Source organism: Apis florea, unplaced genomic scaffold (assembly GCF_048593485.1).
Source record: "Apis florea isolate Af1SG1 unplaced genomic scaffold, ASM4859348v1 contig_2201_pilon, whole genome shotgun sequence".
NCBI lineage: Eukaryota > Metazoa > Arthropoda > Insecta > Hymenoptera > Apidae > Apis > Apis florea.
In genome coordinates this window covers 164,402-177,938 of record NW_028256542.1, presented here as the reverse complement: position 1 = coordinate 177,938, position 13,537 = coordinate 164,402, and the positions used below count along the sequence as shown (strand labels likewise).

Genomic DNA, 13,537 nt, shown 5'->3' with positions numbered 1-13,537 from the left:
CTAGTAGAGGTTGAATTAAAATCAAAAACTTTTAAATTGATTAAAATATATTTTCTTTTTCATGAAAATAATACATTAATAATTATTGACATATTATTATAATAATACAAACTTGTATTAAAAATTAAAAATAACGCAACATTTAATAAATAATTTAAAAGATATATATATAAATAATAATACAAATAAGAATTTTAGAAATTTGTATAGGTTATGTAATTAGAATTAATGATTGATATTTTTTAACATTTTAATTTATAATTTAATATAAAACATATTTGATAATATTATTCTAGAGATGACTTTATTAAATAATACTTATAAAATTTTTTTTTTATTATATTTTATTATAAATATATGTTACATATTATATTTTTTGCAACAGTATTAGATTAGTTTACTAATATTAATATTCCAATACCTGAAAGATAATAATTATAATAAATCTAAATATAAATTGTATTTAATATTAATTACATTAATAAAACTCTTACATATTATTTCAGCAAGTGATAACGAAGAACTAAGAAAGGAAGAGATAATCCACTTCCGAAGAAAAGAATGAAAGTTGCAGTTAACACATATCTATTTTGGATATTTATTGGAAGATTCTGTAATAATAAAATTTTTAGATTGATTTTAATCAATAATAAAGATAAACAATAATATTACATTATATTAATTTAATCAATAAAAATAAGAATATGAAATGTTAAATAAGAATGCAATTATAATTTCAATTTTATCTAGAAATTTATTGACCTAGAATTTATGTGCCTCTTATTTTTATTTTTTATTAGAAAATGTTAAATTAAATATTAGTAGTACATTACGCATGATACGCATTATATAATAAAATATTTTTACTTACAGCACCAGGAAAACCTTCCGGTCCATGATCTTCACTTTTTCTTACAGTAGTAGTTTTGAAAGATCTTATAAAATTTCGTAAAACTGTTCTTAGAGCTGACATTTTTATAATTTCGTATTGTTTGTTACGTCTAGCTTTTTTGACAAAATGGCGATGAATCGTCTGCTTCAAACAAGTTCAAGTACAGTCAGAGTAATAGTAAATCAGTTATCAGACTTTTATTCAAAGACAATAAAGTTACTAGAAATTACTAGTTTCTCGTGATTTTATAAATGTTATATTATAAATTATATATTATACAAATATAAACTTATTATTCAATATATTTTTACATCATTTAGAGACTTTATAAAATTTATAATTTTATAAAATAGATTTTTAGATATAACAATATTAAATGACTCTATATATACAATATATAGAAATGCATACGTAAATAAAATTAAGTGTTTAATATATAGGGAAATAAAAGTTGATTTATAATTCGAAAATATAAAATAAAAAGATACTTACTTTTATATTAATTTATTTATGGAATTATTTGATGTTGAATTAATATAAAATTACATTTATATTTATGACGATAAATAATGATATACATAATATAATAATATATTGATTTTTATATAAATATGTCATTAGCCAATAACTAAAATCGCAATATCTATTTGTTTTGCAATTTATATACATTTTTCGTGATTCAACTCATTGATATATAATAATCAATAATATAGTATCAATAATAAAATAAAATAAAATGAAATAAAATGAAACTTATTACCTTTTTGAATGTAAAATAATGTGTAAAATAATCATTTTTCATTATATAACTAAATAATAAAACCTATGATGCAGTGTATTTGAATATGTATAGAAGAATATTTTGAACTTCTAAATTATTTTATAAAAATTAAATTACATTACAATTACTACAAATAACAATATTTATTTTTATTTACTTAAATGTTTCTTAATATTATTATTGATTTAAATGTTTCATAATGTATAATATTTTGGTTAAACTCAAAATGTTATTCTATCATATATAACAATGTTTTAATGTCAACTATAATTTCGTATTATTAATCTAAAATATCATTTAATGAAAGTATGAAGAATTACATAAAAATTTATTTAAAAATATTTTATTTTAAGTTTGCTTACTTATATTAATTTATATTATTCTCTTTTCTAATAATAATTTTATATATTTTCAGTTTTTATTAAAAAATTATCATGACTAATAACGTAGATCATCTGAACAAATATTTTAAACAGACTTTGAAACCTACTGTAAGAACAAATGTAAGCTATACTAATTTGAAATATTTTTTATATTATTTATTATTAAATTTTTATATAATAAAACTAATTTAAATTTCTATTTTTTATTTTAAATGTCAATTTTTAGGTACTAGAATGCCGTGTCTGTGAAGAAGTATTTACTATTGATGGAATAAAAGTACCAAGATTGTTACATTGTGGTCATACAGTATGTCATTCTTGTCTTTTACGATTGAGACCTTGTATGACTGATCAACAGTTTTTATTATGTCCTTTTGATAGACAGCCAACAGGCATTAGTCAGAATAATATTTATAATTTGAAGAAAAATTTTGCTTTGATTGAATTATTAGAAAGATTGGAACAGTCCAATAGTGAAAAACTATTGTTACTTGAAAGGGAAAGACTTCAATCTAGTCAATCTTGTGATGAAGATGAAGCTCATACTGCAGTATTATATTGTACAATTTGTATGACTCACTTATGTGAAAATTGTGATAGTATTATTCATTCTTCAAAAACATTAAGCAAACATAAGCGTGTACCTTTATCGGAGAAACCAAAAGACAAACCTAAATGTCCAGTACATACAACACATGTAGCAGAATTTACTTGCACTCAGGAAGGCTGTCACAATTCTCTTATGTGTTATTTATGCAAAGATTATGGTAGACATAGCACACATAAGGTAATAAATGTAATTTTTATAATAATATAATCAATTTTACTATTTTATTTAATTACAGTTAGCTTTGGTAGAAGTTGAGGCAGAAAATATTAGAAAATCTATCATCACTGCTTTACAGAAAATGACTCAATTTATGGAGAGCATGAGAGATACAGCAAATAGAATTGGTATAATTATTTTTATATTTTAATTTCTTATTAAAAAATATAATTCGATGTTAAAGATAAAATTATTAAATCCATATAAATCATCATTATTATCATTAGAAACAGTGATACAAGAGTTAGAAGGATGGACCATAGAAGATGCAAGACAAAGAGTACGTCAACACTTTGAGGAATTAAGAGCTCTTTTAGCTGATCAAGAAAATGCGGCTATATCCTGTGTTGAAACAGAAACACGTGAGAGATTGTGTGCTCTGAGACAACAACAACAAGATTTAACTACTACAAGATCTCAAGTAGCTGATGTGTGCATTCAATGTGAAAGCATTTTAGATTCTGAAGATTGGAAACTATTAAGTAGTGCAATAAAAGTTAAAGAAGTGTTAACTACGTTGGAACAACAACAACAACATTATGCTCAACTTGATCCTGATTTTCTCACACCAGAATCTTCTATACCCATAATATTCAGTCGGGTATGTTTCTATCATTAAATTTAAAAATCAGAAATTTATATTATCAATATAATTTTCTGATTTGAAAGATAAAATATAGAAATATTCAACACAAATTTTTAATATTAAATAATAAATTTTAAATATAAAAAATATAAAAAATAATTCACAATGCATATAATTTTATTTATAGGACAATAGAGTACATATTGGTACAAAAATTGATATGCGTGTTGTAATCTTGGGATTGGATGGTGCTGGAAAAACAAGCATTCTATCAGCCATGAGAGGCATCACGCTTTCAGGACCGCCAATCCCTACAATTGGCTTCAATGTGGAAAATTTAGAGTACAAAAATCTAGTATTTACTTTATGGGATGTTGGTGGACAGCAAAAATTCAGGCCATTATGGAAACATTACTATCATAATACACAGGCTGTTATTTTTGTTGTTGATGCTAGTGATAGATCTAGATTTAAAGAAGCGCAAAATGAATTATCAAAAATTGTAAATGAACGTGAATTGAAAGATGCTTTATTTCTCATATATGCTAATAAACAGGTAAGACAAAATTATTTATATTTATATATTTATGTATTACTCAAATAATAATCCATTAATCTTATCAATTTTTCTAATTATTTTTTTTTTTTTAGTTTTTATAATCTATAGTTTTTTTTCTTATTATTATTTTTTTTATTTTATAGGATGTCAGTGGTTGCGCCAGTGTCGAAGAATTAACTGAAATTTTATGTTTGCAAAAATTATGTTGTGGTAGAGCATGGCACATACAAGGTTCATCTTTAATCACAAATGATTGTGGTTCTACACAAGGTTTAGATTGGTTAACTCAACAGTTAGGTGCACATGAAACATTGTATACGATACCAACGGTATCGTAAAATTTATTTATTGTTCTTTTTTGTAGAAATGTAGATACGAGATAATAATGAAAGAATATATAAATTTTTGCATTTCCATATTAATATAATTTGTATATTATACATACTATGAAATTTTGTTATTTAACAATTGTGATAATATTTGAGATATGCATTAAACTATTTGTTTGAATTATTATTATCAAGCTATATTATATATAATCAAAAGGCGAAAATAAACAGCCTGAGCATGTCTAGAAAAGACTTATTTATTTTATTACATTGGTTACTTGGTTTTGTATTTATTAATACATAATCATACCAATCGTATTTATATTTATATTTCATTCAGTCATGTCTGCACACATCCGATCATTCTTACATTTTAACTGGAGCGAGCTTTTTAATACGCGCGTACACTGTACGGAAATCGAAATAATATATAATATATATATTTATATATATATAATATAGCATTAAATTACATCTCAATTATCTTTCAATTGTATATAAAAACACTTGACAAACAAAAACGGAACAACTTAGAGTCTTTTTCTGGAGCTGTGCCATGGGAGGGACACGGGGCAAGATGACTCTATAATACATATATGCCATACAGCATATAATTCCATGCATATAATTACGTTCACATAACGTATTTTGATAGCACATAATGAGCACTTTGACTTCTTTTTGGACACTTAATGTTTATGATGTAACCTTTCACTGATGAATTTCATGGAACACGATCGAATGATCGAAGATTAGATTAAAAAGTTTAGGCTATGAAAATGAGGCCATATTTCAAATATAAAAGAAAAATAAAAAAAAAAGGTGAAGAAACTCCGAAAAATTCACTGAAATAAAAATTTTTTTATAAATTTTGTAATTATCTTTTTTTTTTTTTGACTTATTTAATTTAAAGGAATCTGTTGATTTTCTAATAATGATTAGTTTTTCTTTTTTTTTCATTATTATAATTTTTTGTGTTTTTCATGGAAAGTTAGTGCGTATCGCGGTTACACAGCTCCTGGAATACAGTCTGTGTTCGTATCGACACATTATTTACAATTCATCATGTTCCTGAAAAAAAAAAAACAAAAAAGTATTAATAATGCATTTAAAATTTAAAAAGATGAGGAATTATTTAATATCATTCTCAGTAACGAGGAATTCCAGCCATTTTATTAATCAATTTAAATCAGAGCTAAATAATATCATCATAGATTCGAACAAATTGCTATTAATATTTTTTAAATAGATCTTACTTCAGTATCAGGGATGTTATTTTCCTCTTCATCTGCATCTTCATCTTCATCATCATCTTTATTATCTTCATTTTCTTTGCTTTCCTTTTGTCTTTGTTTTCTTTCTTCCTCATCTTGAGTTTCTTTCATCTTTTTCTCACCTTCCTAAAACACATAAAAAAATCATAAAATAAATTTATGTTATTTTATATTCAAAAACACGGCAATAGCTATGTTACTTCAGCAACGAGGAATTCCAGCTTTTTATCATTCATTAGAATCAGCAACGCCTTTGACATCATTATATTATTTCTGCTAATATTTGATCACAATCTCTTTTTTTTTTTGTTACTTACTAAAGTAGGTTTCCAAACTTCTTCGCCAAATTTACGAGCAACTTCAGGATCATCTGTGATGAGAACATTATCAAAAATTGTTCCAGATCTCACTTGCCACAAATCAAAACCAATAGCGCAAATTTCATCTCTCTTATATAATTCTGAATCAGGTGTGTATTCAGGATTATCAATTTCTGGATGAATCCATGGTCCTTTATAGTTAGGATTATCAATTTGTTTTGGTTTCCATTCACCCTTAATATAAAGAAATTAAATTAAATATTAATTACAATTAAAATAAATATTTAATCAATTTAATTAATCAATTAATTTAATTTGTTTAAATTATATATAGCTAACTTTATATTCAGGATTATCAATCATTGGAGCTTCCCATTCTCCATCCATTTCATCATCCCAATCTTCAGGTTTAGTAGCTTCAGGATCAGGAATATGTTCAGGTTTATCCCAATCTTCTGGCTTCTGGTCATCAGGATCAGGAATGGTAGGTTTGTCATCCCAATCTTCAGGTTTGCTCTGAGATGGATCTTTAATTTTTTTTGGTGGAAGGAAATCCCAATCTGCTTCTAATTCACCAGATTCCACTTCTTCATTGTCAATTAGAACCTAGAAAATCAATATGAAAATTTAAATAAAATTTTCAGAAATTATTTAAGTTTTAAATGAATTGTGAAATGTCGTTCTTTGCTATTTTAAGAAAATAATGTGATTTTTTATATATACATTTTATAAGCAAGATAATTATTACTCTTCAAGATCCTCAAATACCTATTCACTATAATACATTAATGAGAACATGTAATTCGATATATTTCATAATTTCATTGTATTTTTATTTTTTACTTTTTTTACCTTATATGTATTATCAGGTTTAACAATCAAAGTATACAAGTGAGTATAAATGTCATCTTTACAGCGAATATCCTTATTAATCAGAAGGTTCTTTCCTTTATAACTGAAGATCACATGAACTTTCTTTGTTCCTGGTCCACAAATATCAGGTCCTGTGGAAAAACACATATTTAGCAAAAATCATGTTTTTTGAAATGTTTTTTGAATTTCTGAATAAAAACATATCAAGTTATATATTTTTCTAAAGACAAAAAAATATTTAAAAATTCTTTTAATACATTTGTTAAATCAATTTTATTATGTAATTAATTTCATTATGTAATTTTCAATATGTAATTAATAAAGTATAAATGTATCTTAACTGGTGCCTGAAATATGTATAATTACTATAATCAGGGCATAAGTAAGAATTTATTCTCCGAGATCCATTAGCACTAGTATATAATTATCAAGATATAACCAATGACTCTAGGCTCGGATTTTAAATATTTGTTTAATATAATTATTCTTACCAAACATAATTTGATATGGACTGTCACCATGCATATCTTTTTGATCCAAAGAACAGTCAAATATTTTAACATATCCACCACCACAATCAATATTCTGTTCGTGTTTAACAGTAAATTGAATGACAAGTGTTTTGTCTTTGTTATTGAATGGTTTGAATTTTCTACTTAAGGCATAAAATCTTGCATCTTGAGATGTTTGGATACCTGTTTTAAATAAATAAATATAATTAGATAGAAAAATTATAATATAAATAAAAATAAAATTTAGTAAATTATGTTAAATTACAATTATTTTCAATACTTTTAATAATATAAATAATTTTTATGTGAGTTTATTAATTGTGCAACAAGTTTCTGCTTGTTACTACCTTTATCATTTTCTGGATCATTCCAGAATTTTCCATGACCTAAAATGAACTTTCCAAATTCTTTTCCAGGATGTTCAGAATACACCCAATTTTTTTCCCAGGAATCTGTAAAAAATCATTCAGATATAATCAGATATAATCATAAGAATATAATCATAGCGTACTTTTTTATAAATAATTTTATAATAATAATTAATCTTCTATATTTCTTTTAAAAAAATTAAAAAAAAATTTTTTTTTTTAAAATAAATGATAAAAAAATTTTAATTATGTAAATTTTAACTTGTAGAAATTTAGAATACTCGGAAAGTTATTTATCTCAAATATTAAAATTAAAATCAATATTTTTTCAATTATTCTATAAAAAAGTTCTAATTTTAATCGAATCTATATTTTGAATTGAATCAATCGCAATATATAGTTTAACATATTTTCGAAACATAGACAACTTTATTTCTCGAAGTATTCACTACAGATCAACCAATCGATTGCGCGTCATGTCGGCGAAACGCAAACCGTATGCTTATGGCCTTTGCCACGAGATGATGGTTCTCATGCCACGTTCGCATTAACTTCGATTTCTTCAACAGCATATGGCATCATAAACAATTCCAGCGCTCGATCATAAAATTGAATATTAATTATACACAAATTCGTATACATGGATGCACAGCATTGCGGAAACGATCGAGGCAAGGGCGTGTGGTTACCAAGGAGAAATACACTATTCGATCTCCCCTAGAATCTATTATCAGATTTTCTGGAAAGTACTTCACAATTAACTCATTGAGAATTATCTCAATTAATGACTTGGGTGTGGTTTTTACACAAAAAATTGACAGAAAAATCCTATAAATTGTTCTGAATTCTGTTTGATCCGAAATAGATGATTTCGAAATGGAGTGAGGGAATTGAAAGTGAAATTACGATCGGAAATATTTCAAAATGTTTACTTACCATCAAGAAATTTTTCTTCAAAGTAGATCTCTGCTGTGGCGACTGTAACCGCCAACAGAAGCAAAAATGAGCAGAAAAATCGCATTTTCAAACGCCGGGACGACAAAAGTCCAATCGACGATGATGCTTACTCTACGACGAACTAGCCGATAATGCTCGATTCGTGGATGTGGTTGGTGAGTTAGTGGCCGCTAAGGTAGACAGATGGAGGGTGCTCATTGGCTAACATGCAGTCGCCAATCAGAGCTGACCACGCTCAACCAACAAAGCGCCGCGCCGTGGCAGCTTTAGCCATACCATACGCACATAACCTCACGTCAGCAATTACCTCATTTTATCTATTGTTGATATGGTATAAAATTGACAATAATAATTTAACGGAATTCTTATTGGTTAATTTCTTGATGACCATTGATTGGAGGGATATTTAAATAAAACTAAATTTAATTATCTGTTTTTAATTATTGATTTCTTTTAAGTATATAAAATAAAATTATTTAGAATTATCTTGTATTAATAATATATAATATAAAGATAGGTTAAAATTATCATATATAGAAATTGTATAATAAATTAAAAAATAATTATATTTATTATTTTTATATTATATTTAAATAATATAAAATAATATATATACCTAATTCAATATTCCTCAGTTTCCAGTATTTGCAAACACTTGTATAATTAAACTATAAAGCAAATCATTAAATAACAAGTAGCTTATCATATATAATAATATTTGAAAATTATGTAACCAAGTATTGTTCAAAATTTCACGTCTTGTTGTAAAATTCAATCTCTTTTTTTTCATCAGATATATTTTTATAATTTGATTGTTTTGTCCATGTACGAAATTAAACTTTTCATTTATTATAAATACTTATCCAACGTTTCGTATTTTTGTTGATGCAACCACTTATTGTATCTTAATAGAGATGAATATCTTCATGAGGCATATCAAGTTTCAGAGCATATTGTATACAAATCTGTTTCCTTGACAACGACTTTTAGTAGACATATTACTTTTTGGTCGACCTGTCACAAAATTTACAAGTGAAGCCAGTTAAGTCCAGTCAGACCAGAGGAGTCCTCCTCTGCGGATGGATCTAGAAGAAAATAGAAAAAATTAAAAAAAGGAAAAAATGTTGCATTCAAAAGCAACAGCTGCGTTGTTGAGATTGAAGGAAATGGATAGGAAGTATAATATAAAACGCAATGAGGGTAAACGAGTTCACAATAGTATTAGTACTGAAAGTTCTCCGGAAGGCTCTCCAAGGATCCTGCAAGTTAATTCTAAGTCTTTAAATAATAAATATAAATCAGAAGATCCAATTTTACCAATTATACTTGCAGAAAAAGAAATAAAATCTAAGGTTTGATTATAATTTGAGATATTATTTAAAATGATTAATGAAAATCTTCAAGGTCACATAAGATAGATTTAAATTTAAAAATTATTAAAAAGAATAGAATTATTTTTAAAATTATTTATTAATATTTCTCTCAAAAAATTAAAATAATTCTTTTATAATTTTTAATTTTCAAATAATGCTTATTTTATTTATTTATTTAATACTTCTATAGGCATCTCCTAAATCCAAAATGGAGATTGAGATTTCAATTAATCATGAAAAAGGTGATGAATCTTCAGTCACTGATAGCCTAACCTTGAAAAAGTCATTTATGATGTCTCCTGAAACAAAATCCATAATTGAAAATAAAAATATTGAAATTGGAGAGGAAAAAGATATTTCAAAGACAAAAGTATCTCCAAAGAATATTTTAACTTTGCAAACTATTTCTGAAGTCAAGGTTAAAATTCCTATGCTAGGATCTGGGGATTCCTCACGAAACAGTGATGATTCTTCTGTTGCTACAGTACTTTCTAAACGATCAGATGTTTCTGAAATAATTTCAGAAACTATTAAATCTGTGAACGAGATTTCATCTAGAAAAAGTGATGAGAAATCGAATATATCTAGAATGATAATGATCGAAGGTAACGTTTCGATATCTAATATCGATGATAACGAAACGACAATAGAGGAAGTTATCAGAATAAGTGAAGAAAAAAGCGAAATCACAACCGAATTATCACATATAATGGATAAAAATATTTCTATAGAAAAAGTTTCTTCTAGAGAGGAACGAAAGATACATTACGAAGATGATACTTTTGAAGAAGCTTCAAGTTCTGTTGAATCATCCAGTTCTATAGAAGAAAGACTAAAGGATACTTTAGAAGAGGATACTGTAATTTCTGGGGTAAAACAAATCAAGATTACTCCACACAAACAAACAAAAATTATTCCGAAAACGGTCAATGAAGACAGGTTGTTAAATTGTTGTATATATATTAAGATTTCAATATTTCATTTTCTTCGCTTTTTTCTTTTTTGTTTACGAGATATGATCAAATAAGAAAAAGTAAAATTGAAGAAATCGAAATTATACTCATTTTTAGAGACAGAGAAATCGTGGAAATAGTTCCGCCAAAAATAATGCAGAGCAATAGCGAGTGTGATATCGGCCTTGATGAGGAGCTATCGAATTATGTAAGAACGACAGAAAATGTTGACGAAGCAGTGCCTATTAATCTTCTAAAGCTATCTAAACAAATAACACCGATGAAAAAGCACTTCAAAAGGAAAAAGTATAGGAAGTTATCCAATGAAATTGCAGAGGAGAAAACTGACTCTTCCGTGGCTTCTGAATATGATAAATTGGAATGTAAAGAAAACAGCATAGAAACTAATGTAGGAGGAAAAGAATCTATAACGTCTATGTAAGAAGCAATTGTTAACCGAAATTTTTATTTTACGTAAAAATAGAAAAATAAAATATTTTTTACAAATTTGTTTTCATTGTTATAGAAAAAGTATAAAAAGTGAAAAAAAGAAAATTTTCTTATTGAATGAGCAAAACAAGGAAGAAAACATTGATGAAATAGAAGAAAAAAAATTAAATATTAATATAGAAAATAGAGATTCGGAAATGATTTTCAGAGAAGATAAATTTTTAAGAGAGATTCCAAAACAATCAGATGTAACCAGTACTTTACGAAAATTGAATAAGGATGCAATTAATGCCATAGTTAGAAGAAACAGGATTCAAATACCATTAGAAGTTTCAGACAAACCTATACATTGTAAAAATTGTAAAACGATAGTGAAGCTTGCTCCTACAAATATAAGTAGTAACATAGATGATGACAGTGATGCTTCATCTTTAGAAAATATTAAAACGGTAAATTTTTTTAAGAATATATCTTAATATTTTTATATTTTTTTGATGTATCGTCGTAAATTTTTTAAAAAATCTTTATAGTTCAAAGAATATAATCACGAAGAAAAAATTAAACAGAAAAAAACTAAAAACAAAAAGATTTCGAAGTCATCAAGAAGTCGAAAATCATCAAATTATAGCAAAATTGAAGAAAAGCATTCAAGATTCGATTGCAAACAAACACATCGTTTAAAAAAATATGCAGCAATTTTAAAATTGCAACAAGAACGTGAAGATATCCGTAATTACTTATTGAAATTAGAACATACGCGATTAGAATTTGATCCAAATGATTCTATGATATTTCAATTACCTATTTTTAAACCATTGGAGTTTCCAAAAATTGCAGCATTTATCAAGCCTGGTAAATTATTTTTCTTTTTCGTGTTTTTATTTTTAATTAAAATTATTTAATTAAAATTATATTTTTTTTTTAAAATTAATCAATTTTTGAATTATATTAATTTATAAATTTAAATAAAGTTACTATGACTATGATGAAATATAGATTTTTTTGATATATGATAAATGATAATTTTTTAAATAATAGACATAGAAAATACAAAGTACAATACCAAAGATGAAGTTGCTGAGTTACAGAAGAGAATATTAACGATAAGGCAATGGCTGAAAGATCAATACATTCTTTATAGGAACTACAGCAATCTAGCCCAGACAGTGAATTCAAAATATATTCCTGTTAGCTTGGAGGATGCAAAAAGAGTATGTTTTATTTATATTGTTCTTTTAATCTACGACAAAATTTTATAATATTAATGTAAATTTTTACAAAAAATGTTATTCATTATTAATTTTTACAAAAAAATTATATTATAAAACAAAAAATTATATATATGTATATTATATATTATATATTATTAAAATAGAAATCATATAAATCCTTACAAAAAAATCTCTATAAAATTTTCTTAACTATCACAGTATAATATTACGCAAAAAAAAAAAAAAAAAAAAAAATTATCAATGAAAAATAAATACAAACATAAAATGTAAAAGAAACAAATCAGGATTTTTCTCTATGAAATGGAAAAAAATTTTTTATGTAACAATCATCGAATTTTTAATAAAATAATTCTGTTTCAGACGATTCGCCAATTACAAAAAGCGACATTTAATAGATGACTAGTCATTTTTGTGAACTTGGCAACTTACGAGACATATGTAACGCTAGAATAAACAAGTTTTTTGCAATCATGTATTATACTTCTTATGTAATGATTGTCAATTTTTCTTCCATTTTGTTGTGTGTAATAAAATCGTCTTAAAATTGATCTATTTCTATTTATTTTACATTGAATGTATATATGTATATAAAAATTAAGATAATATAATTATTATTATTTTATATTTTATAATTAATTATAAAATTGAAAATTGCTATTTTGTATAATAAAATAAAATTTAATTTAAGAATCTATCATAAACTTATCATATATAAAATTTACCAATATATATCGTACAAAATTTCCATTATTATCAATAAAATTCTAAATTAATATCAGTCATTAATTATAAATTTAAAAATTTATTTTGTAAGAATCAAAACGAAAATTTAGTTTCCACAAAAACACTAAAAAATTTAGCCGAATCGA

The 13,537-nt window shown here is 25.2% G+C and overlaps 4 protein-coding genes across 7 annotated transcripts; 2 read left to right on the top strand and 2 right to left on the bottom strand.

Moving 5' to 3' along the window:
- Nucleotides 1–29: 29 nt before the first annotated feature.
- Nucleotides 30–1,018, bottom strand: COX7C (Cytochrome c oxidase subunit 7C). Its single transcript, XM_003692532.4, has 3 exons — nt 872–1,018; nt 495–611; nt 30–421 (listed from the first exon to the last, which is right to left on the bottom strand). The coding sequence occupies exons 1-2, from the start codon at nt 971–973 to the stop codon at nt 498–500; spliced, it is 216 nt and encodes a 71-aa protein (XP_003692580.1). The 5' UTR covers nt 974–1,018; the 3' UTR covers nt 30–421; nt 495–497.
- Nucleotides 1,019–1,315: 297 nt separating this feature from the next.
- On the top strand, nt 1,316–4,606 carry LOC100866649 (E3 ubiquitin-protein ligase TRIM23). 4 transcript variants are annotated; one of them, XM_086917309.1, is made up of 7 exons: nt 1,316–1,979; nt 2,089–2,176; nt 2,283–2,843; nt 2,902–3,010; nt 3,110–3,483; nt 3,656–4,024; nt 4,171–4,606. In XM_086917309.1, exons 2-7 carry the CDS (start codon nt 2,108–2,110, stop codon nt 4,363–4,365), a joined length of 1,677 nt encoding a protein of 558 aa, XP_086773435.1. In that variant the 5' UTR covers nt 1,316–1,979; nt 2,089–2,107; the 3' UTR covers nt 4,366–4,606. The 4 variants fall into 4 exon arrangements, with proteins under 4 accessions (XP_086773435.1, XP_086773438.1, XP_086773436.1 ...); XM_086917312.1 differs by having other exon boundaries at nt 1,387–1,739; XM_086917310.1 differs by having other exon boundaries at nt 1,478–1,662.
- On the bottom strand, nt 4,598–8,782 carry Calr (calreticulin). The gene is made up of 8 exons (XM_012484915.3): nt 8,640–8,782; nt 7,683–7,787; nt 7,315–7,518; nt 6,803–6,954; nt 6,290–6,556; nt 5,948–6,184; nt 5,613–5,756; nt 4,598–5,427 (listed from the first exon to the last, which is right to left on the bottom strand). Exons 1-8 carry the CDS (start codon nt 8,722–8,724, stop codon nt 5,410–5,412), a joined length of 1,212 nt encoding a protein of 403 aa, XP_012340369.2. The 5' UTR covers nt 8,725–8,782; the 3' UTR covers nt 4,598–5,409.
- Nucleotides 8,783–9,649: 867 nt separating this feature from the next.
- On the top strand, nt 9,650–13,216 carry LOC100867604 (uncharacterized). The gene is made up of 7 exons (XM_003692522.4): nt 9,650–10,012; nt 10,224–10,972; nt 11,104–11,424; nt 11,513–11,885; nt 11,967–12,288; nt 12,475–12,647; nt 13,029–13,216. The coding sequence occupies exons 1-7, from the start codon at nt 9,782–9,784 to the stop codon at nt 13,065–13,067; spliced, it is 2,208 nt and encodes a 735-aa protein (XP_003692570.2). The 5' UTR covers nt 9,650–9,781; the 3' UTR covers nt 13,068–13,216.
- The last annotated feature ends 321 nt before the right edge of the window (nt 13,217–13,537 follow it).

Bases quoted from the DNA above. Each gene is read 5' to 3' on its own strand.
- Calr (XM_012484915.3), bottom strand. From the start codon at position 8,724: ATGCGATTTTTCTGCTCATTTTTGCTTCTGTTGGCGGTTACAGTCGCC. The intron at 7,519-7,682 runs GTAGTAACAAGC...TATTTAAAACAG, and splicing joins TGATCCAGAAAATGATAAAG to GTATCCAAACATCTCAAGAT. The intron at 6,185-6,289 runs GTTAGCTATATA...CTTTATATTAAG, and splicing joins TTGATAATCCTGAATATAAA to GGTGAATGGAAACCAAAACA.
- COX7C (XM_003692532.4), bottom strand. From the start codon at position 973: ATGTCAGCTCTAAGAACAGTTTTACGAAATTTTATAAGATCTTTCAAA. The intron at 612-871 runs GTAAGTAAAAAT...TTATTATTACAG, and splicing joins CGGAAGGTTTTCCTGGTGCT to AATCTTCCAATAAATATCCA.
- LOC100867604 (XM_003692522.4), top strand. From the start codon at position 9,782: ATGTTGCATTCAAAAGCAACAGCTGCGTTGTTGAGATTGAAGGAAATG. The intron at 10,013-10,223 runs GTTTGATTATAA...ATACTTCTATAG, and splicing joins AAAAAGAAATAAAATCTAAG to GCATCTCCTAAATCCAAAAT. The intron at 10,973-11,103 runs GTTGTTAAATTG...ACTCATTTTTAG, and splicing joins AAAACGGTCAATGAAGACAG to AGACAGAGAAATCGTGGAAA.
- LOC100866649 (XM_086917309.1), top strand. From the start codon at position 2,108: ATGACTAATAACGTAGATCATCTGAACAAATATTTTAAACAGACTTTG. The intron at 3,484-3,655 runs GTATGTTTCTAT...TTTTATTTATAG, and splicing joins TACCCATAATATTCAGTCGG to GACAATAGAGTACATATTGG. The intron at 4,025-4,170 runs GTAAGACAAAAT...TTTATTTTATAG, and splicing joins TCATATATGCTAATAAACAG to GATGTCAGTGGTTGCGCCAG.